At 44.7% G+C, this 22,863-nt stretch overlaps 1 protein-coding gene across 1 annotated transcript in view; it reads left to right on the forward strand.

Annotated features, from left to right (window-relative positions):
* otog (otogelin) overlaps positions 1-22,863 on the forward strand; it is a 108,997-nt gene that overhangs the window by 50,267 nt on the left and 35,867 nt on the right. Inside the window, exons 20-30 of the mRNA XM_045688871.1 lie at positions 8,726-8,833; positions 9,663-9,801; positions 10,341-10,475; positions 11,176-11,322; positions 12,514-12,633; positions 13,143-13,259; positions 16,754-16,910; positions 17,081-17,107; positions 17,382-17,549; positions 19,375-19,653; positions 22,075-22,192. Coding sequence (XP_045544827.1) covers positions 8,726-8,833; positions 9,663-9,801; positions 10,341-10,475; positions 11,176-11,322; positions 12,514-12,633; positions 13,143-13,259; positions 16,754-16,910; positions 17,081-17,107; positions 17,382-17,549; positions 19,375-19,653; positions 22,075-22,192 — 1,515 coding nt within the window. The remainder of the gene's footprint in view (positions 1-8,725; positions 8,834-9,662; positions 9,802-10,340; positions 10,476-11,175; positions 11,323-12,513; positions 12,634-13,142; positions 13,260-16,753; positions 16,911-17,080; positions 17,108-17,381; positions 17,550-19,374; positions 19,654-22,074; positions 22,193-22,863) is intronic.

Genomic DNA, 22,863 nt, shown 5'->3' on the forward strand with positions numbered 1-22,863 from the left:
CTACCACTACATATCTACAATACAACACATTATTATACCACTACACTACCATATCTACAATACAACACATTATTACACCACTACACTACATATCTACAATACAACACATTATTACAACACTACACTACCACTACATATCTACAATACAACACATTATTACACCACTACCACTACATATCTACAATACAACACATTATTACACCTCTACACTACCACTACATATCTACAATACAACACATTATTACACCACTACACTACCACTACCATATCTACAATACAACACATTATTACACCACTACACTACACTACCATATCTACAATACAACACATTATTACACCACTACACTACCACTACATATCTACAATACAACACATTATTACACCACTACACTACCATATCTACAATACAACACATTATTACACCACTACACTACATGTCTACAATACAACACATTATTACAACACTACACTACCACTACCATATCTACAATACAACACATTATTACACCACCACACTACCACTACATATCTACAATATAACACATTATTACACCACTACACTATCACTACATATCTACAATACAACACATTATTACACCACTACACTACACTACCATATCTACAATACAACACATTATTACACCACTACACTACCACTACATATCTACAATACAACACATTATTACACCACTACACTACCATATCTACAATACAACACATTATTACACCACTACACTACCATATATACAATACAACACATTATTACACCACTACACTACATATCTACAATACAACACATTATTACACCACTACACTACCATGTGTGTGTATGTGTGTTTCTATGCCTGTGTTTGTGTGTGTGTGTCTCTTCACAGTCCGTGCAGTTCCATAAGGTTTTATCTGTTTTTTAAATCTGATTCTACTGCTTGCATCAGTTACCTGATGTGGAATATAGTTCCATGTATTCATGGCTCTATGTAGCACTGTGCACCTCCCATAGTCTGTTCTGGACTTGGGGATTGTGAAGAGACCCCTGGTGGTATGTCTTGTGGGGTATGCATGGTGTCTGAGCTGTGTGCTAGTAGTTTAAACAGACCTCTGGTGGTATGTCTTGTGGGGTATGCATGGGTGTCTGAACTGTGTGCTAGTAGTTTAAACAGACCTCTGGTAGTATGTCTTGTGGAGTATGGATGGGTGTCTGAGCTGTGTGCTAGTATTTTAAACAGACCTCTGGTGGTATGTCTTGTGGGGTATGCATGGTGTCTGAGCTGTGTGCTAGTAGTTTAAACAGACACCTCGGTGCATTCAGCTTGTCAACACCTCTTACAAAAACAAGTAGTGATGAAGTCAATCTCCCCATGAGAGATTGACATGCATATCGTTAATGTTAGCTCTCCATGTACATTTAAGGGCCAGCCTTTCTACACTGTTCTAGGCCAATTGTAATTTGCCTGTGTCCCTCTTTGTGGCACTTGACCATATGACTGGACAGTAGTCCAGGTGTGATAAAACTAGGGCCTTACACAGGTAATATTACACTTTGACATGTCGCACATACGTCCAGCCATCCCTCAATATTCTTTCTATTCAGCATGTGAACAGACAGACCCCTGGGGAAATCCTCAAGTTGGTGATCCCTTTTCCCGAAGTGTTCTCATATGTTAGATGGGAAAAGGAGATTGCTGTCTACCTTACACATGAACAATAAAACAAGCTATCCTGAACTCCAAACCACCAGTTTGTGGATTCAGTCTGCTACAGGATGTAGCCTGTAGCATACACAGGGAACCGACGTGGAAGTACAGATTACTTTTCAGAACTAGTTGCTTGACAAAATGAGGGATTCTGAAAGTTTGACAGAATGAGGGATTCTAAAGGTTTGACAGAATGAGGGATTCTAAAAGTTTGACAGAATGAGGGATTCTAAAAGTTTGACAGAATGAGGGATTCTAAAAGTTTGACAGAATGAGGGATTCTAAAGGTTTGACAGAATGAGGGCTTCTAAAAGTTTGACGGAATGAGGGATTCTAAAGGTTTGACAGAATGAGGGATTCTAAAAGTTTGACAGAATGAGGGATTCTAAAGGTTTGACAGAATGAGGGATTCTAAAGGTTTGATGGAATGAGGGATTCTAAAAGTTTGACAGAATGAGGGATTCTAAAAGTTTGACAGAATGAGGGATTCTAAAGGTTTGACAAAATGAGGGATTCTAAAAGTTTGACAGAATGAAGGATTATAAAAGTTTGACAGAATGAGGGATTCTAAAAGTTTGACAGAATGAGGGATTCTAAAGGTTTGACAGAATGAGGGATTCTAAAGGTTTGACAGAATGAGGGATTCTAAAGGTTTGACAAAATGAGGGATTCTAAAAGTTTGACAGAATGAGGGATTCTAAAGGTTTGACAAAATGAGGGATTCTAAAAGTTTGACAGAATGAAGGATTCTAAAAGTTTGACAGAATGAGGGATTCTAAAAGTTTGACAGAATGAGGGATTCTAAAGGTTTGACAGAATGAGGGATTCTAAAGGTTTGACAGAATGAGGGATTCTAAAGGTTTGACAAAATGAGGGATTCTAAAAGTTTGACAGAATGAGGGATTCTAAAGGTTTGACAGAATGAGGGATTCTAAAAGTTTCACAGAATGAGTGATTCTAAAGGTTTGACAGATTGAGGGATTCTAAAAGTTTGACAGAATGAGGGATTCTAAAAGTTTGACAGAATGAGGGATTCTAAAGGTTTGACAGAATGAGGGCTTCTAAAAGTTTGACGGAATGAGGGATTCTAAAGGTTTGACAGAATGAGGGATTCTAAAAGTTTGACAGAATGAGGGATTCTAAAAGTTTGACAGAATGAGGGATTCTAAAAGTTTGACAGAATGAGGGATTCTAAAAGTTTGACAGAATGAGGGATTCTAAAGGTTTGACAGAATGAGGGATTCTAAAGGTTTGACAGAATGAGGGATTCTAAAAGTTTGACAGAATGAGGGATTCTAAAAGTTTGACAGAATGAGGGATTCTAAAGGTTTGACAGAATGAGGGATTCTAAAAGTTTGACGGAATGAGGGATTCTAAAGGTTTGACAGATTGAGGGATTCTAAAAGTTTGACAGAATGAGGGATTCTAAAAGTTTGACACAATGAGGGATTCTAAAGGTTTGACAGAATGAGGGATTCTAAACGTTTGACAGAATGAGGGATTCTAAAGGTTTGACAGAATGAGGGATTCTAAAGGTTTGACAGTGTTGAGATTGGTTTGTCCCCACCCTGGCCGTAGACACAAAGACAGTTCAGTCAGTCCTGCTGCTTGAAGACGATATCTTTGTGAAAGGGCGGATCGTTTAGACGTTTTACCTGATATCCAGGATGGAAAAGTGAGATGGGATGGGAGGAACAGGAAAAGTGGATCGGAGGGAGGTGTGTTTGTGATAAGGGGAACGGAAAGAGGATTCGTTACTCGGTAGGAGTAGGAGGTGTCATTCATTGATTCCTGTTACACACACTCCTCGACCTTTACAAGAGCCAACCTATCACACTCTCCTCGACCTTTACGAGAACCAACCTATCACACACTCCTCGACCTTTACGAGGACCAACCTATCTCACATGAGCATCATGGGAAGGAGATGTGGATGCATGAGAAGCCTGTCATGAGTGTTTAATAACGGCCTGCAACTGGATATTCTAGTGGGGAGGTTGGAAGTCCTGGTCAATATGGACACAATGAGGCCTTATACCGTAGAGCGCTGCAACCTGGACTCAGGGGTAGACGTAATGTTTTGTATGTTATGTATTAATTAGTGGATGTCCATCATCCATTTAGTTTGATATGATATTTTACGAATTCCAATTTGTTGTGGCTCATGTCAGCTATGTGTCTTACGTTAACGCTAGCTAGGTGGCTAGCGTTAGCTAGGTGGCTAGCGTTAGCTAGGCTATGGGTTAGGTTTAGGGTTAAGGTTAGCGTTAGGGTTAAGGTTAGGGTTAGGACTTTGCTTAAAGGGTTAGGATTACGGTTAGAGGAAGGGTTAGCTAACGTGCTAAGTACTTGCAACATAGCTAAAAAGTAGTAATTAGTCGCAAAGTTGATAATTAGTTGTCCGTGATAAGATTTGAACACACAGCCTTTGGGTTGCTACACGTTCATGTTACACCTCTATCCATCTTCCCAACTTTCAGTTTTGCCTTAATTAACCTTCTGTCTTATGTAACCAAACCAAACGTAACACATCATACTCATTTGGTGGTCCAAATGCATTTACATGTATTATGATACGTCTAGTCTATGAGACCAAGCTTTGTAGAGGGACAGTGATGGCTGCATTAGGAGTATTGATGGGAGTATTGATAAATCAATGGGGAAGTGATAGGCTAGGAATGTGCCATTGAGGGCTTACAGTAGCCTACCTGTTGCGTTAGATTATCCCTACAGCAGTGTTAAACTGGCAATCCTGTTTTTTTACAAAATGTCTCTAAAATGAGTATTGAAAATATGCTTCACCACCACTAGTGTTACAGTAGGTCAACTGCAGTTATTCCTCAGTACTAAGACTTTTAAAAAATACTAATGGGAAATCATTAGTTAAGGTGCTGACAGCAGAACCCCATTTTGTTTTCAATCACAATGGGGCACTTTGTTTATGAACTCAAATGTAGACCTTTCATTCATTCCTAACTTTACCACAATTAACATGTCTGTTGAACTCACATGAACCTGAAGTTGCAGGTGGATGCAGGATCTGATACAGTCAGTATAAATTATTACCCGTTATCGGAAAATCATAATGAGACTATCTCGTTATAGCAGGACATTTATTTTTGTGATCCGTTTTCAGAAAAGTAATGTTGTACTCAGTTTGCTTGGGCATTACCTGGTCCTCATGATCTGAGGTTTCATCCTTTCTTTCATCTGTTTCTTCTCTCTCTCTCTCTCTCTCTGTTTCTCTCTCTATTTCTCTCTCTCTCTCTCTGTTTCTCTCTCTGTTTCTCTCTCTCTCTTAGTTTCTCTCTCTGTTTCTCTCTCTGTCTCTCTCTTTGTTTCTCTCTCTCTCTCTCTCTCTCTCTCTCTCTCTCTCACACTTGCTCTCTCTGTTTTTCTCTCTGTTTCTCTCTCTCTCTCTCTCGCTCTCTCTCTCTCACCATTTTCTTATTCTCTGTAGTAAGACAATTACAATACACCCTCGCCCCACCCATTCACTTTATCTTCTCTCATTCCACTCGTTATGAATTTGTGTAATTCTGCCCATGCAACTACCCCTTGGTCCCCCTCTCCTTTCTCTCTTCTCTCTATCCCCTTCTCTCTCCGTCTGTAAATTGCTTTTCTTTTCTTGTTTATGTAGTAAACAGGTGGTGTGTAGGCTGCTCAGGTGTCAGTTAAGCCTCTTAAATAAATTCCTGCTAACCACGTTTAACTAATACCATCAACACTTTCTCATCATCACCATGAGGGACAGAGGGTTGTGCTCTTCCTGTGCTCTCTCTTCCTCAGCCTAGCTCTTCCTGTGCTCTCTCTTCCTCAGCCTAGCTCTTCCTGTGCTCTCTCTTCCTCAGCCTAGCTCTCCCTGTGCTCTCTCTTCCTCAGCCTAGCTCTTCCTGTGCTCTCTCTTCCTCAGCCTAGCTCTCCCTGTGCTCTCTCTTCCTCAGCCTAGCTCTTCCTGTGCTCTCTCTTCCTCAGCCTAGCTCTCCCTGTGCTCTCTCTTCCTCAGCCTAGCTCTTCCTGTGCTCTCTCTTCCTCAGCCTAGCTCTTCCTGTGCTCTCTCTTCCTCAGCCTAGCTCTCCCTGTGCTCTCTCTTCCTCAGCCTAGCTCTTCCTGTGCTCTCTCTTCCTCAGCCTAGCTCTCCCTGTGCTCTCTCTTCCTCAGCCTAGCTCTTCCTGTGCTCTCTCTTCCTCAGCCTAGCTCTTCCTGTGCTCTCTCTTCCTCAGCCTAGCTCTCCCTGTGCTCTCTCTTCCTCAGCCTAGCTCTCCCTGTGCTCGCTCTTCCTCAACCTAGCTCTTCCTGTGCTCTCTCTTCCTCAGCCTAGCTCTTCCTGTGCTCTCTCTTCCTCAACCTAGCTCTTCCTGTGCTCTCTCTTCCTCAGCCTAGCTCTTCCTGTGCTCTCTCTTCCTCAGCCTAGCTCTTCCTGTGCTCTCTCTTCCTCAGCCTAGCTCTTCCTGTGCTCTCTCTTCCTCAGCCTAAAGTTTAGACAAATAGAAACGTCTCAAGAGAAACTAAATATAGATAGCCCAGCTAGCACACAACGTTCTGAGAACCATATATTTCTTAGAGCTTGGTGAGAGCGTGGTTTTCCTATGGTTATTTTGCTTACAAGCTTCCCACAACTTTCTGGGAATGGTACAGGATTGTTGCTTGGCTTTGGAACATTCCAAGCACATTTAATGAACTTGACAAAAAAAACCATTTTCCTGGTATTTCATTACTTTAACAGAATATTTCCTACAAGTGGTTACATTTAGTAAAATGTTTGGCAATGTTCAAGGAATGTTCTCCAACCTGTTTGACATTGGGAATGTTCCAAATAGTTCAGAGAATATCAACAAAAAACTTTCTTCTGTGAGAATTTCAGTACTTCAGCATAACGTTTCCTACAGGTTTCTTCATTGTTCTATTTAAAATCACGTTCTCAAATTGTTCCGAGCACGTTAAGAAAACGTTCCATAAAAACCACAAGAAGACTTTAGTAACTTTCAGAGAACGTTCTAAAAATGTTATTTTTTTAAAGACATTCCGTTCTCAGAACGTGAAGAAACATTAACCCAAACTAAGCTACTGTAGCAGTGTTATTAAAAGTATTTTTGAAACATTCAGTGAAAGTTTTAAGGAAGTTATTCAAAAACCTCCAAATAACCTTTAATTTCCATTCTCAGAACGTTAATAAAACCTCTCAAGAAAACATTCTCAGAACCATCCTGCAACCTAAAAATAAACATTCTCAGAACCTCCTTGCAACCTAAAAATTCAATTTTACCTGTCAGGAAACAGATGTGTTTCTTACATTGTGATAGCGTAACCCATATAGTTGTGTACCATCCGCACTAAATGCCTTTCTCTGTAGTCATCCTGGGAAAAAGTTCCACATCTCCATAATGAACCCTGTAGAATTCAACTTCTGGCACTGCTTTGCACCAGCCCTCCCATCCAGAAAATGCCAATACTGCCCAAGATTTCCTCACCTTCGTATTGGGCATTCCTGGCAGAAATAAGAGCCTGCTAAAAAAAGATTGAAAGAGTAATGCTCTCATGCCTGTCAGTTCAGGCCTTTTTTTAGGCATAAAATAAGGTGTTCTGGACGAGCAGGAACCAGCTTATAACAATGTTCACCTACATACAGAATATTAATGAGTTGGTGCAAAAAAACAAATACATTGTTAAATTAACAGTTTAAGTGTTAAAGAAATAAACTTGAAATTAAAATGAGTTGGAATGTGTGTCGTGACATCGCTTAAGCATTACAGTACATGATTATGACTTGCAGAATAACTACCACCTCTGTCTTCATTATACAAGTCTGCACAGTTATACACAGTTAGATAAGGTTTAATTAAACGAGAGATAGAGAAAGATTAATTCATCGACTGAGATTTATTCATAACTACTGCAAGTCAGCACAGCCAGACTGCAGTAGAGAATGAATTATTATGGAAGCTTTGATGAGGGTAATCGATCCAGCGGCTTGGCGGGTGGATAAAGAAAGCTGTTAACACCACTTTATCTGCAGTGTAACTTTACACGGATGAACCTCTAGGTTTGTGGCCAGACCATTCAATGTGTCGCTTCATTGTCTACTGTCCCCAGCCTCTCCTCTCCTCTCTCTCTCTCTCTCTCTCTCTCCAGGGGATATAACTCTGACCCGTCGCCGCGATATTACAAGATTCTTATCAGCCCCGTCGCTCTAACAGTGTGGAAACCAAATGGAACGGCCCGGACAAAGGCTGTTTCTCTCTATCTCTGAGAATCCTAATCGTCTGGTTTTCTCATGTAACGAGTGTTTCTCCTTTTCATCCAGAGTTTACCCATCCCCCCTTCCCTTTTCTCATTTCCTGTCTGTAGCGGCAGGTACTGGATCCAGACTGACTCTTGCGCTCCCTCTGTCGTTCAGTCCTCTTGGCACAGAGCAGGCCAGAAGGTCTGGGTCCAGACTGACTCTTGCGCTCCCTCTGTCGTTCAGTCCTCTTGGCATAGAGCAGGCCAGAAGGTCTGGGTCCAGAGATCAAATCAAATCAAACTTTATTTGTCACGTGTGCCGAAAACAACAACCTTACTGTGAAATACTCACTTACAAGCCTTTAACCAACAGTGCAATAATAAAAAAGTTATAAAATAACAGTAACGAGGCTATATACAGGGTCAGTGTGCGGGGGTACAGGTTAGATGAGGTATTTTGTACATGTTGGTAGGGGTGAGGTGACTATGCATAGATAATAAACAGAGAGTAGCAGCAGTGTAAAAACCAATGGAGGGGTAGTGACTATGCAGAGATAATAAACAGAGAGTAGCAGCAGTGTAAAAACCAATGGAGGGGGGTGGGGGAGTCAATGTAAATCGTCCGGGTGGCGATGAACATAGTAGAGTACATGCATAGAGACACAGTATCTCTATGTATCTCTATGTGTGAAAAAGGTACAAAGCAAATTCTAACAAAGTTAAGTTTGTTCTACAAGTAGAGAAACAGATGAATTCTGAACTAAAGTGAATAAAACTGACAGCTGTATTTGTCTGTGTGTGTTTCCCAGATTGCTGAAACATGGTGATGAGTGTTTTGAGCCTGATGCCTGCCCCTGCCTCTGGAAGGGGAAAGAGTACTATCCAGGAGATAGAGTCACCTCCCCCTGTCATCAATGGTACGTTTAGAAACAACTCATACACTGACTTTTCCAGAGATTAAACTCTTCTCGAACCAAACAGGATATGTATCAAACTCAACACGTTTTAGGAGAGAGTGGAACCTAATTATCTACAGTCATAAATTACTGAATGGTTTTCAGATCATTTCCTGTACAGAAGTATGACACAGAGAGGTATTGTTTCTTCTAAACATCTCTCTATATTCAACCCCTTATAAGATCTATCATATATACAGATTTCATTTGCCATGACATTTCATGTATTGAGGTCACTGACAAATTTGTTGACTCAGCACCTGGCAAAACCTGGCAATGTGTGGCCGAATTAAGACAAATCTTCGAGCAGCTAACAATTTTCCAGGATTATTGCTGAGCTTTAGCTGATGAGTCCTGTATAGATTGGACCTACGGTGAGACTGTTCACCTGATATCCATAACTCTCTATTATCTATCAGAGAAAATCACCTCCCAGCTCTGGTTTACAGAGAGTCCTTGTATGACGGCCGTTCATTCAACAGTCTCTCTCTCCCTGCCGAGTGAAACAGTGATCTCAGTCTTTCTCCTTTCTTCTCTGCTTCCATTTCTTCTTCTTGCAGTTAGCAAGGGAAGAGGAGAGATAGGGATCTGTATAATAGCACTATGAACGGTGGTGATTTAACGTTTGGCAGTTGACGAGATCCCTACTTTTCGGCAGAGGATAATCGCTGGGGCCTCCCGGACAAAAGGCGGCCATTAGTTATGACAGAATGTGCTTACATTAAGTGGTAGCAGTTTGCTGGCAGGTTGGTACTGAATCAGGATGGTTGACGCTGTGTGTCTCTTTCAGTGTCTGCCAGCATGGAACATTCCAGTGTGTGTTCCATCCGTGTCCGTCCATGTGCACAGCCTATGGGGACCGCCACTACAGGACCTTTGATGGTCTACTGTTTGACTACGTTGGAGCGTGTAAAGTCTACCTAGTAAAGGTATGCCGTTTGACTACGTTGGAGTGTGTAAAGTCTACCTAGTAAAGGTATGCTGTTTGACTACGTTGGAGTCTGTAAAGTCTACCTAGTAAAGGTATGCTGTTTGACTACGTTGGAGTCTGTAAAGTCTACCTAGTAAAGGTATGCTGTTTGACTACGTTGGAGTGTGTAAAGTCTACCTAGTAAAGGTATGCTGTTTGACTACGTTGGAGTCTGTAAAGTCTGCCTAGTAAAGGTATGCTGTTTGACTACGTTGGAGTCTGTAAAGTCTATCTAGTAAAATTACCAGAGTCACATTTACAGTACTCAAGTTCATGTATTTTTCCTCATTATTTGATAACAAAATGGGATGAATAAATGTAATGCGAGAAATCCGTGAAAGTGAGATATCCATGTATGGATGAAGGGATTGATGAATAGACTGGCTTAGGGTTTAATTACTCAATATACTTCTTCACACATTTCGTAGTTTTCAGTAGCATAGTTCTATCCTGGGTTAGCTTGCTATTTTCATGTTGTTTTTCCCATCCCACCTTCAGAGCAGTGCTGATCTGATGATGAGTGTGACAGCTGAGAACGTGGACTGTTACGACAGCGGCGTCATCTGCAGGAAATCTCTACTCATCAACATTGGTAGATCTTTCATTGCGTTCGACGACGACAGTGGCAAACCAGTAAGTGCATGCTCCTGCTCTTGAACCTTACCAGGTAGCTTGCCGCTGGTGGTCCTACCAAGTCTGGCCACCGCTGGGATGCCGCCCAGTTTCCACTAGCGGCCCGTGACTTGTTTGCTTACTTGCTTTCGATAGGGTTAATGTAGCCTACAGTGTTATAAGAAATGTTTGATGAAAACATTACAGAGAGAGGAACTACCCTTAACCCCTTAAACCCTGACCCCTCAGACCCAATGAATATCACATTACTATTGTCACACCTCACCAATTATTATGGCACAAATTTCACTTATTTAAGACCACCTAATTCATGATCCCTGTCTTCTTCCCTGTCCTCCATCTTCACCTCTTTCCTGTCCTCCTCCCTGTCCTCTGTCTTGTCCTCTTCCCTGTCCTCCTCCCTGTCCACTTCCCTGTCCTCTTCCCTGTCCTCTGCCTTGTCCTCTTTCCTGTCTTCTTTCCTGTCCTCTTCCCTGTCCTCTAACTTGTCTTCTTCCCTGTCCTCTTCCCTGTCCTCCTCCCTGTCCTCTATCTTGTCTTCTTTCCTGTCCTCAATGAACAATAAACCGTCAAGAAATTAGGTTAAAAGAAAACACAGGGGGGCACTACCCCCGGACCCCCCTGGCTCATCTCAACCTGTTCATCAATATTGATCTAATTCCTGTCCATTGTCCTGTTTCCTGTCCTCCATCTTGTGTAGAACCCGTCCAGTGTGATCGACTGGAGACAGTTGGTGTTCATATGGAGCGCTGGGCTCTTCACCGTGGTCCACGTTCCCGAGGAGGACCTGACCGTGCTCTGGGATCGCAAGACCACGGTCCACATCCAGGCTGGACCACGCTGGCAGGTCAGGCCAGGCACCATGGGTTGTTAGTGTTGCACATGCCCTACCCTAGAACAACATGGGCCCTGTCATTACAAACAGCTGCTGTCTCCTATAGCAGTCTTTCTCAACCCAGTCCTCTGGATCCTCCAATCCGTCACACCTTATTCAACAAATCAACTAATCACCAACCCCTTGATTAGCACCATCAGGTCACCAACCCCTTGATTAGCGCCATCAAGTCACCAAGCCCTTGATTAGCACCATCAGGTCACCAAGCCCTTGATTAGCACCATCAGGTCACCAAGCCCTTGATTAGCACCATCAGGTCACCAAGCCCTTGATTAGCACCATCAGGTCACCAAGCCCTTGATTAGCACCATCAGGTCACCAAGCCCTTGATTAGCGCCATCAGGTTACCAAGTCCTTGATTAGCACCATCAGGTCACCAAGCCCTTGATTAGCACCATCAGGTCACCAAGCCCTTGATTAGCGCCATCAGGTTACCAAGTCCTTGATTAGCACCATCAGGTCACCAAGCCTTGATTAGCACCATCAGGTCACCAAGCCTTTGATTAGCGCCATCAGGTTACCAAGCTCTTGATTAGCACCATCAGGTCACCAAGCCCTTGATTAGCGCCATCAAGTCACCAAGCCCTTGATTAGCGCCATCAGGTCACCAAGCCTTTGATTAGCGCCATCAGGTCACCAACCCCTTGATTAGCACCATCAGGTCACCAAGCCCTTGATTAGCACCATCAGGTCACCAAGCCCTTGATTAGCGCCATCAGGTCACCAAGCCCTTGATTAGCACCATCAGGTCACCAAGCCCTTCCTTATTACTGTACAGAGCTGTGATTGGTGTAATATTAATGTGAATACTGTGTTCAGGACAAGCTGAGCGGTCTGTGATTGGTGTAATATTAATGTGAATACTGTGTTCAGGGCAAGCTGAGCGGTCTGTGATTGGTGTAATATTAATGTGAATACTGTGTTCAGGACAAGCTGAGCGGTCTGTGATTGGTGTAATATTAATGTGAATACTGTGTTCAGGGCAAGCTGAGCGGTCTGTGATTGGTGTAATATTAATGTGAATACTGTGTTCAGGGCAAGCTGAGCGGTCTGTGATTGGTGTAATATTAATGTGAATACTGTGTTCAGGGCAAGCTGAGCGGTCTGTGATTGGTGTAATATTAATGTGAATACTGTGTTCAGGGCAAGCTGAGCGGTCTGTGTGGGAACTTTGACCTGAGGACGGTCAATGAGATGAGGACACCAGAGAACATAGACTCTGCCACGCCTCAGGAGTTTGGCAACAGCTGGACGGCAGCTGAGGCAAGTTTTGAATCCCCCACTGTCTTTTCTCAGTGGATAGTGTGTGTGTATTAGTATGTGTGTGTGTGTGTGTGTGTGTGTGTGTGTGTGTGTGTGCGTGCGCGTGTGTGTCTGTGTGTGTGTGTGTCTGTGTGTGTGTGTGTATGTGCATGTGTGTCTGTGTGTGTGTGTCTGTGTGTGTGTGTCTGTGTGTGTGCGTGTCTGTGTGCGTGTGTGTGTGTGTGTCTGTGTGTGTGTGTGTGTGTGTGCGTGTGTGTGTGTGTGTGTTCATACATGATACAGGTGTCTATTGTCAGTCGTCTAACATTAGATATGTGTGTGTGTGTGTGTGTGTGTGTGTGTGTGTGTGTGTGTGTGTGTGTGTGTGTGTGTGTGTGTGTGTGTGTGTGTGTGTGTGTGTGTGTGTGTGTGTGTGTGTGTGTGTGTGTGTGTGTGTGTGTGTGTGTGTGTTCATACATGATACAGGTGTCTATTGTCAGTCGTCTAACATTAGATATGTGTGTGTCCAGTGTGTTAACAGCCCAGACATCAGACACCCCTGCAGTCTGAACCCCCTGAGGGAGCCGTTCTCCAAGAGGGAGTGTGGAGTCCTGCTCAGTGAGGTCTTCCTAGTCTGCCACCCGGTGGTGAGTATGGAGTATGACAGCCAGCAGCTCAGCCAATGGAGGGGCTGTGTTACGAGTGTGTGGGAGTGGGTATGCATCCGCATGTGGATATCTGTTTCTGGATATGTGTGTGTGTGTGTGTGTGTGTGTGTGTGTGTGTGTGTGTGTGTGTGTGTGTGTGTGTGTGTGTGTGTGTGTGTGTGTGTGTGTGTGTGTGTGTGTATATGTGTGTGTATGTGTGTGCAGGAGAGCATGTGTGTGTCTATACTGTGACATGCAGTTTCTCCCTCTGCTGTTTCAGCTGTCTGTGTTGATGAGTGCTGGGCAGTGGAGGTTCTAGACCATTTCAACTGGGGGGGCCAAGCTGGGGCCTGTTGTACTGTTAGAGGGGCCAGTTACATTAGACGTTATTGTTGTCATATCGTTTTCTTCACTGCATTCGCAGACATTAGCAGGCAAAACACCATGTTCATAATCATCATCGTTGCCACTGTCTAATAACGGATGTAAAAAAAGAACGATAGCAAAAATTAGTTATGTAAAAATTATTTCATACTCCACATTTAGGGGGGCCACAAGGGGGTCCAAAATTGTTGTCACAGGGGCACTGCCCTCTGTCAGCTGGTCTGCTGTCCTATCTCTTCTACACATTACATAACCCCTACCCTCTGTCAGCTGGTCTGCTGTCCTATCTCTTCTCCACATTACATAACCCCTACCCTCTGTCAGCTGGTCTGCTGTCCTAACTCTTCTACACATTACATAACCCCTACCCTCTGTCAGCTGGTCTGCTGTCCTAACTCTTCTCCATATTACATAACCCCTACCCTCTGTCAGCTGGTCTGCTTTCCTAACTCTTCTACACATTACATAACCCCTACCCTCTGTCAGCTGGTCTGCTGTCCTATCTCTTCTCCACATTACATAACCACTACCCTCTGTCAGCTGGTCTGCTGTCCTAACTCTTCTCCACATTACATAACCCCTACCCTCTGTCAGCTGGTCTGCTGTCCTATCTCTTCTCCACATTACATAACCACTATCCTCTGTCAGCTGGTCTGCTGTCCTATCTCTTCTCCATATTACATAACCCCTACCCTCTGTCAGCTGGTCTGCTGTCCTATCTCTTCTCCATATTACATAACCCCTACCCTCTGTCAGCTGGTCTGCTGTCCTAACTCTTCTCCATATTACATAACCCCTACCCTCTGTCAGCTGGTCTGCTGTCCTAACTCTTCTCCACATTACATAACCCCTACCCTCTGTCAGCTGGTCTGCTGTCCTATCTCTTCTCCACATTACATAACCACTACCCTCTGTCAGCTGGTCTGCTGTCCTATCTCTTCTCCACATTACATAACCCCTACCCTCTGTCAGCTGGTCTGCTGTCCTATCTCTTCTCCACATTACATAACCCCTACCCTCTGTCAGCTGGTCTGCTGTCCTATCTCTTCTCCACATTACATAACCCCTACCCTCTGTCAGCTGGTCTGCTGTCCTAACTCTTCTCCATATTACATAACCCCTACCCTCTGTCAGCTGGTCTGCTGTCCTATCTCTTCTCCATATTACATAACCCCTACCCTCTGTCAGCTGGTCTGCTGTCCTATCTCTTCTCCATATTACATAACCCCTACCCTCTGTCAGCTGGTCTGCTGTCCTAACTCTTCTCCATATTACATAACCCCTACCCTCTGTCAGCTGGTCTGCTGTCCTAACTCTTCTCCATATTACATAACCCCTACCCTCTGTCAGCTGGTCTGCTGTCCTATCTCTTCTCCATATTACATAACCCCTACCCTCTGTCAGCTGGTCTGCTGTCCTATCTCTTCTCCATATTACATAACCCCTACCCTCTGTCAGCTGGTCTGCTGTCCTATCTCTTCTCCATATTACATAACCCCTATCCTCTGTCAGCTGGTCTGCTGTCCTATCTCTTCTCCACATTACATAACCCCTACCCTCTGTCAGCTGGTCTGCTGTCCTATCTCTTCTCCACATTACATAACCCCTACCCTCTGTCAGCTGGTCTGCTGTCCTAACTCTTCTCCATATTACATAACCCCTACCCTCTGTCAGCTGGTCTGCTGTCCTAACTCTTCTCCATATTACATAACCCCTACCCTCTGTCAGCTGGTCTGCTGTCCTATCTCTTCTCCATATTACATAACCCCTACCCTCTGTCAGCTGGTCTGCTGTCCTAACTCTTCTCCATATTACATAACCCCTACCCTCTGTCAGCTGGTCTGCTGTCCTAACTCTTCTCCATATTACATAACCCCTACCCTCTGTCAGCTGGTCTGCTGTCCTAACTCTTCTCCACATACTTACCTTCTTACTTCAGTTGTGTTTCTAATTACTGTTGTTATTCTATTTTTCTATGTTATTCTATCATTAAAAGGAATTTTGAGATGATCTTGAGTCAAATCAATAACTCATCAGATAACTTTCGTTACAGTATGTTAGGCTGTTTGTTATATCAGGCTGTTTGTTATATCAGGCTGTTTGTTATATCAGGCTGTTTGTTGTATCAGGCTGTTTGTTATATCAGGCTGTTTGTTATATCAGGCTGTGTGTTATATCAGGCTGTGTGTTATATCAGGCTGTGTGTTATATCAGGCTGTGTGTTACATCAGGCTGTGTGTTGTATCAGGCTGTGTGTTATATCAGGCTGTTTGTTATATCAGGCTGTTTGTTATATCAGGCTGTTTGTTATATCAGGCTGTTTGTTATATTAACCTGTTTGTTATATCAGGCTGTGTGTTGTATCAGGCTGTTTGTTATATCAGGCTGTGTGTTGTATCAGGCTGTGTGTTGTATCAGGCTGTTTGTTATATCAGGCTGTGTGTTACATCAGGCTGTGTGTTGTATCAGGCTGTTTGTTATATCAGGCTGTTTGTTATATCAGGCTGTGTGTTATATCAGGCTGTTTGTTATATCAGGCTGTGTGTTATATCAGGCTGTTTGTTATATCAGGCTGTTTGTTATATCAGGCTGTGTGTTATATCAGGCTGTGTGTTATACCAGGCTGTTTGTTATATCAGGCTGTTTGTTATATCAGGCTGTGTGTTGTATCAGGCTGTTTGTTATATCAGGCTGTGTGTTGTATCAGGCTGTGTGTTGTATCAGGCTGTGTGTTATATCAGGCTGTGAGTTGTATCAGGCTGTTTGTTATATCAGGCTGTTTGTTATATCAGGCTGTGTGTTGTATCAGGCTGTGTGTTGTATCAGGCTGTGTGTTATATCAGGCTGTGTGTTGTATCAGGCTGTTTGTTATATCAGGCTGTGTGTTGTATCAGGCTGTTTGTTATATCAGGCTGTTTGTTGTATCAGGCTGTTTGTTATATCAGGCTGTTTGTTATATTATGCTGTGTGTTATATCAGGCTGTTTGTTATATTAACCTGTGTGTTATATCAGGCTGTGTGTTATATTAAGCTGTTACGACCATATCCCTACTCTAGTAGACCACAGTCTTAATGGTCTGAAAGGTTCCTTCCTGTCTCCTCCTGTCCAGGTGGATGTGACATGGTTCTATATGAACTGTCTGGCTGATACGTGCGGCTGTAGTCGTGGTGGGGACTGTGAGTGTTTCTGTACCAGCGTAGCAGCCTACGCCCACCGATGCTGTCACCAGGGTGTCACCGTGGACTGGCGATCCCCGTCGATCTGCCGTAAGTCTGCGGCCATGAGTCGGCCAACGGGCAGGCACCGGGCGCACTACCCAGTCAATGGGTGGTATGGGAGTTTGTGGGACCATCTGAAATGGCATTCTGTTTCATATGTAATTAACTACAGTTTATCATTTTATTCCATTAACGACTCTTTCTGTTTGTCTTTGCAGCCTACGATTGTGAATACTACAACAAAGGTACATGCATAATATCCTCTCTAACTCTTCCTATTTGTCATCAAATCAAATCTCTCCAAGATGATGTTTGATTTCCAAGAATCAATGACTGAACCTTGGAAGTTCATTGTGCATTGTCCTTTGCTACAAACATTTCATCGTGATCAATATGTTAGGCAGTTCATTGTTAAACCACATGGGGGCATAGTGTCTGCACAGATCTGGGGCCCATTGTAGATGTCAGCCATACAGCGAAGGATTCCTCATAACAGTGTTCCTCTCCTCTGTCTTGTAGTTCTGGGTAAAGGCCCCTACAGGCTGGTGACCTACAGGGAGAGAGACACGGTGCTGGCAGCCAACAGGTCCAGTGGGACAGTGTTCCCTAAGAAAGGAGACCCTACTGTGGCTGGTTTCCTGTCCCTCTTCATGATGACACCTGGGCTCAGCAGAGTACGTCCACATGGTGAGCAACACAGAGGGAACAGAGCAACGTCACTCCCAGTCCTCATCACATCAGTCTAATGCAATGGCCATTTCCATGTCCATCATCATTTTACTTCCTCCTCCATTCATAACACTTTCTAACACTTCCAGTCCCTATCCTCTGGTCTAATGACGTATTCCAGTCCCTATCCAGTCCCTATCCTCTGGTCTAATGAAGTTTTCCAGTCCCTATCCAGTAACTATCCTCTGGTCTAATGAAGTCTTCCAGTCCCTATCCAGTCCCTATCCTCTGGTCTAATGAAGTCTTCCAGTCCCTATCCTCTGGTCTAATGAAGTCTTCCAGTCCCTATCCTCTGGTCTAATGAAGTCTTCAAGTCCCTATCCAGTCCCTATCCTCTGGTCTAATGAAGTCTTCCAGTCCCTATCCTCTGGTCTAATGAAGTCTTCCAGTCCCTATCCTCTGGTCTAATGAAGTCTTCCAGTCCCTATCCTCTGGTCTAATGAAGTCTTCCAGTCCCTATCCAGTCCCTTTCCTCTGGTCTAATGAAGTCTTCCAGTCCCTATCCAGTCCCTATCCTCTGGTGTAATGAAGTCTTCCAGTCTCTATCCTCTGGTCTAATTAAGTCTTCCAGTCCCTATCCAGTCCCTATCCTCTGGTCTAGTTAAGTATTCCAGTTCCTATCCAGTCCCTATCCTCTGGTCTAATGAAGTCTTCCAGTCCTTATCCAGTCCCTATCCAGTCCCTATCCTCTGGTCTAATAAAGTCTTCCAGTCCCTATCCAGTCCCTATCCAGTCCCAATCTTCTGGTCTAATGAAGTCTTCCAGTCCCTATCCAGTCCCTATCCTTTGGTCTAATTAAGTATTCCAGTCCCTATCCAGTCCCTATCCACTGGTCTAATGAAGTATTTATTTCCTGCAATTCTGAATCCCCTTAGTTCCCTTTGTTGATAGCCCCTACTAAATGCCAATAAGACATGTTGTCCTTCACTGTTTGGACTGTGTTTGGAGCGAGCCTCTTTTCCCAGTGAACACACTGATGGTAGAGATGCCCTCACGTTGACTCTGGAAGGAAGACAGACTGGTGATCAGCTTCCCAAATCCAAATCCAGCAACCTGAGTCTGAGTCACCAATCAGGATGTCCTAATGGCTAGTCAGGCTGATGGCTAGTCAGACTGTATTGATGGCTAGTCAGGCTGATGGCTAGTCAGACTGTAGTGATGGCTAGTCAGACTGTAGTGATGGCTAGTCAGGCTGTACTGATGGCTAGTCAGGCTGTACTGATGGCTAGTCAGGTTGTACTGATGGCTAGTCAGGCTGTAGTGATGGCTAGTCAGGCTGTACTGATGGCTAGTCAGGTTGTACTGATGGCTAGTCAGGCTGTAGTGATGGCTAGTCAGGCTGTACTGATGGCTAGTCAGGCTGTAATGATGACTAGTCAGGTTGTACTGATGGCTAGTCAGGCTTTAGTGATGGCTAGTCAGGCTGTACTGATGGCTAGTCAGGCTGTACTGATGGCTAGTCAGGCTGTAATGATGGCTAGTCAGGCTGTAGTGATGGCTAGTCAGGCTGTAATGATGGCTAGTCAGGCTGTAATGATGGCTAGTCAGCCTGCCAGGAGGAGTTATCAGCTAGACTGCAGCTAGAAGTATTAGGTAGCTTAGACTGTTTTAGCTAGCCTAGTGTTCTACATTTATCTGACCACTAACGTGCTAGCCTGACCTGGGTCACATACGGTACGTGTGACCCAGGCGTAAAGAGCTGAACTTGTTTTTTTACCTTTATTTAACCAGAAAAGACCCTTGATGTTGAGGTTCCTAAATTGGTGATCAACTTTTCCTCTAGACACGTCCCTGGTGTCGTTCGAGGCGTCCGATCGGCCCAACTACTTCCTGGCGGTGGACAGCAGCGGCCATCTTATGCTGACCAAGTGGCAGGAGAGCGAAGCATTCTGGGACGCGGCTACCTTCACGCTGCACCGTGACACCTGGATCCAGGGTTATGATTCTCTAGAGGCTTTCGCCAGGCCGGGATTCTTCCTCCACTACATGCTGTCCTGGGTTCACCTCATGAAGTACAAACACACTGACGGATTCCGCAAAGCCACGCTCTTCAAACTGACAGGTACGTGGGATGGACTGGAGATTTAGGAAGGTTACATGGGAAGGGAAAAGATGAGCTATGTAAATGAAAAGTTAAAAGTTTTCTTCTCAAAGGTGATTCCATTTATACCATCTATTTTGATATGATATTTTTATTAAAACTGCCACTTGTGACCATTTAATGTGTTGCACTTGAATAGATATGGGGTCTTCCTCTGTTTAAGCTGTCAGGGTGATGTGCTTGTATTTACTGTGGCTATAGGTTTGCGTTGAGGAGGTTTGGATCAAGGCCTTTGTATGGTCACAGTCATATTTGAAAATGTGCCGTAGCAGTATCCCTATGCTTTCCATAGGATGTACAGTATGCAGGCATTAATTACATGAGAGGTCAAGCTAGCAAACCTATGGTCTTCTAGCTTTTGGTCAAGCTCTTGCTTTTGCTATGTTAGGCTTGTCCCCTCTAATGCAACCCAATACTTACTGTATGTATCAGAGATGGCTGACAGCTGAGGTCCAGAGACAAAGACTTTCACTTTGTAGTTTAGGCTACTAACCCCCTGGTCTAACCTCCTGCTGCAGCCCCTCCACCCTGCCAACCCCCACAACCCCCTAACCATGGCCCCACCAGCGTGCGTACTCGGTTTGTAAAAACACCCATTTAGCCCGTTAATGGGCTCTTTGTGTGGGCAGCCATGTTTTGCATAGCACTGTAATGGCAAGCCCCCTGCAGCTGTCGCCCGGCACACTCCCACCTCGCAACAGAACGACAGATTTTGTCAGTGGCGAGTGGTGAGTGGCTGATGTGTGCCTTTAATCACAGACATGTTGAGATGTGGAGGGATGGAAGGGTGGCGTACTAGGTCAGCACCAGACCAGGGCCCCCCAGACCAGGCCCCCCCCCAGACCAGGCCCCCCCAGATCAGGGCCCCCCAGACCAGGGCTGTTCCAACACAAAAACCGACCTGCCCTTCCAGTATACCGCTTCCAGAGAAGGGGCTTTGCCCTGGCTAATGCCCAGGGTCGGAGTCTTTGACTGGGAGGAAGGGAGAACAGAGAGGGGGGTGGTCAGACACTAGGCAGGGGTGGTTTTTATTTCAACCAAGAAACAACTTCACCATTTGGAGAGGATTTCTGTTCATAATCTAGTAAAGTGATTTGTGAATCATAGTTCAGGTCCAAATATATGGTTAGAGTTGGTGAGGTCTAGAGAGTCCTGTTCTCTAACTTTCTCCACAGCTGGTTTGCTGCTCCTGATGCAGGCTGGGTAATTACTGGGGCTAAAAATATGTCAGCCATTTGTTTTAGTAGCATAGCAGAGTCCACACTGGCTGTCAGAAACAGATAGGGTTACTCTCTGACAGCAGTGGATGCCAGACATAGTTGACCATGAGAGGTCCAGAGGTGTTAGGCAGAGTCCAGACCATAGTTGACCATGAGAGGTCTAGAGGTGTTAGGCAGAGTCCAGACCATAGTCAACCAGGAGAGGTCCAGAGAGGTTAGGCAGAGTCCAGACCATAGTCGCCAGGAGAGGTCCAGAGAGGTTAGGCAGAGTCCAGACCATAGTCGTCAGGAAAGGTCCAGAGAGGTTAGGCAGAGTCCAGACCATAGTCAACCAGGAGAGGTCCAGAGGTGTTAGGCAGAGTCCAGACCATAGTTGACCATGAGAGTTCTAGAGGTGTTAGGCAGAGTCCAGACCATAGTCGACCAGGAGAGGTCCAGAGAGCTTAGGCAGAGTCCAGACCATAGTCGACCAGGAGAAGTCCAGAGGTGTTAGGCAGAGTCCAGACCATAGTCGACCAGGAGAGGTCCAGAGGTATTAGGCAGAGTCCAGACCATAGTTGACCATGAGAGGTCTAGAGGTGTTAGGCAGAGTCCAGACCATAGTCGACCAGGAGAGGTCCAGAGAGTTAGGCAGAGTCCAGACCATAGTCGTCAGGAGAGGTCCAGAGAGGTTAGGCAGAGTCCACACCATAGTCGACCAGGAGAAGTCCAGAGGTGTTAGGCAGAGTCCAGACCATAGTCGACCAGGAGAGGTCCAGAGGTATTAGGCAGAGTCCAGACCATAGTCAACCAGGAAAGGTCCAGAGAGGTTAGGCAGAGTCCAGACCATAGTCGACCAGGAGAAGTCCATTGGGGTTAGGTAGCGTCCAGGCGATTGCTACTGGGGTTCGACGGCCCCTTCTTCCCCTTTCACTAGTGGAGACCTGAATGGAGAATCGGGAGGTCTAACTACAAGCCCCTGTAATCTGTGAAACATGGTTTTAGTATTATAGAAGATGCAGTATCTACTGTAAGACGGCCTAGAACTCAACTCACTTAATTTACACTGTCTTTACTAGGAGACTCTGTAATATGATTGAAATTCACAAACACAAGTATACTTATTCCCATGTTTCATCCTCTGCTGTGCAACACTTTCTGTAAAGTGTGTATTTTCCCTCAGGCCCTGGTCCAGACACCCCTACGGGTCCTAAGTGCCAGTGGAGGTATGAGTCGTGTGTCAGCCCCTGCTTCAGGACCTGCAGTGACCCCTCGGGGGGGGCATGTGGCACCGTTCCAAAGTAAGGCAGCACAAGGTGACACTACGGATGCGTCCTAAATGGCACCCTATTCTCTATATAGTGCACTATGTAGGGGATAAGGCCCTGGTCAAAAGTAGTGCACAATATAGGGACCAGGGCACCGTTTGAGATGCAACCCTACACCATCACAGACAGGGGCTAAACCTTCAACACCATGTGAATGTGAAGCCTCCAGCTCTGTTGTGTAATCAGTCAGTCAGTCAGCCAACCAGCCGATCAGCTAGTCAATCAGCCAGTCAGTCAGTCAGCCAGTCAGCCAGTCAGTCAGACAACCAGTCAGCCAGTCAACCAGCCAGCCAGTCAGTCAGACAACCAGTCAGCCAGTCAGCCAGTCAGTCAGACAACCAGTCAGTCAGCCAGTCAGTCAGCCAGTCAGTCAGACATCCAGTCAGCCAGTCAGTCAGTCAGTCAGCCAATCAGCCAGTCAGATACAGTACAAACAACACTGAGATATTAGATCAACATGTTTTGCAGTAATCTGATATTTCCCACAGATGTTAATACATGGCTCAGAATAGTGTTACTCTTTTCTAACATTTTAATTGTAGGACATACCTAAAGATGAAAATATTTATCACAACTACTCTACAGCTGTCCATCTGTCACAATTGTTTTTCTACACTCTTAGAAAAAAAGGTGCTTCTGGAACC

Source organism: Salmo salar, chromosome ssa11 (genome assembly GCF_905237065.1).
Source record: "Salmo salar chromosome ssa11, Ssal_v3.1, whole genome shotgun sequence".
Taxonomy (NCBI): domain Eukaryota; kingdom Metazoa; phylum Chordata; class Actinopteri; order Salmoniformes; family Salmonidae; genus Salmo; species Salmo salar.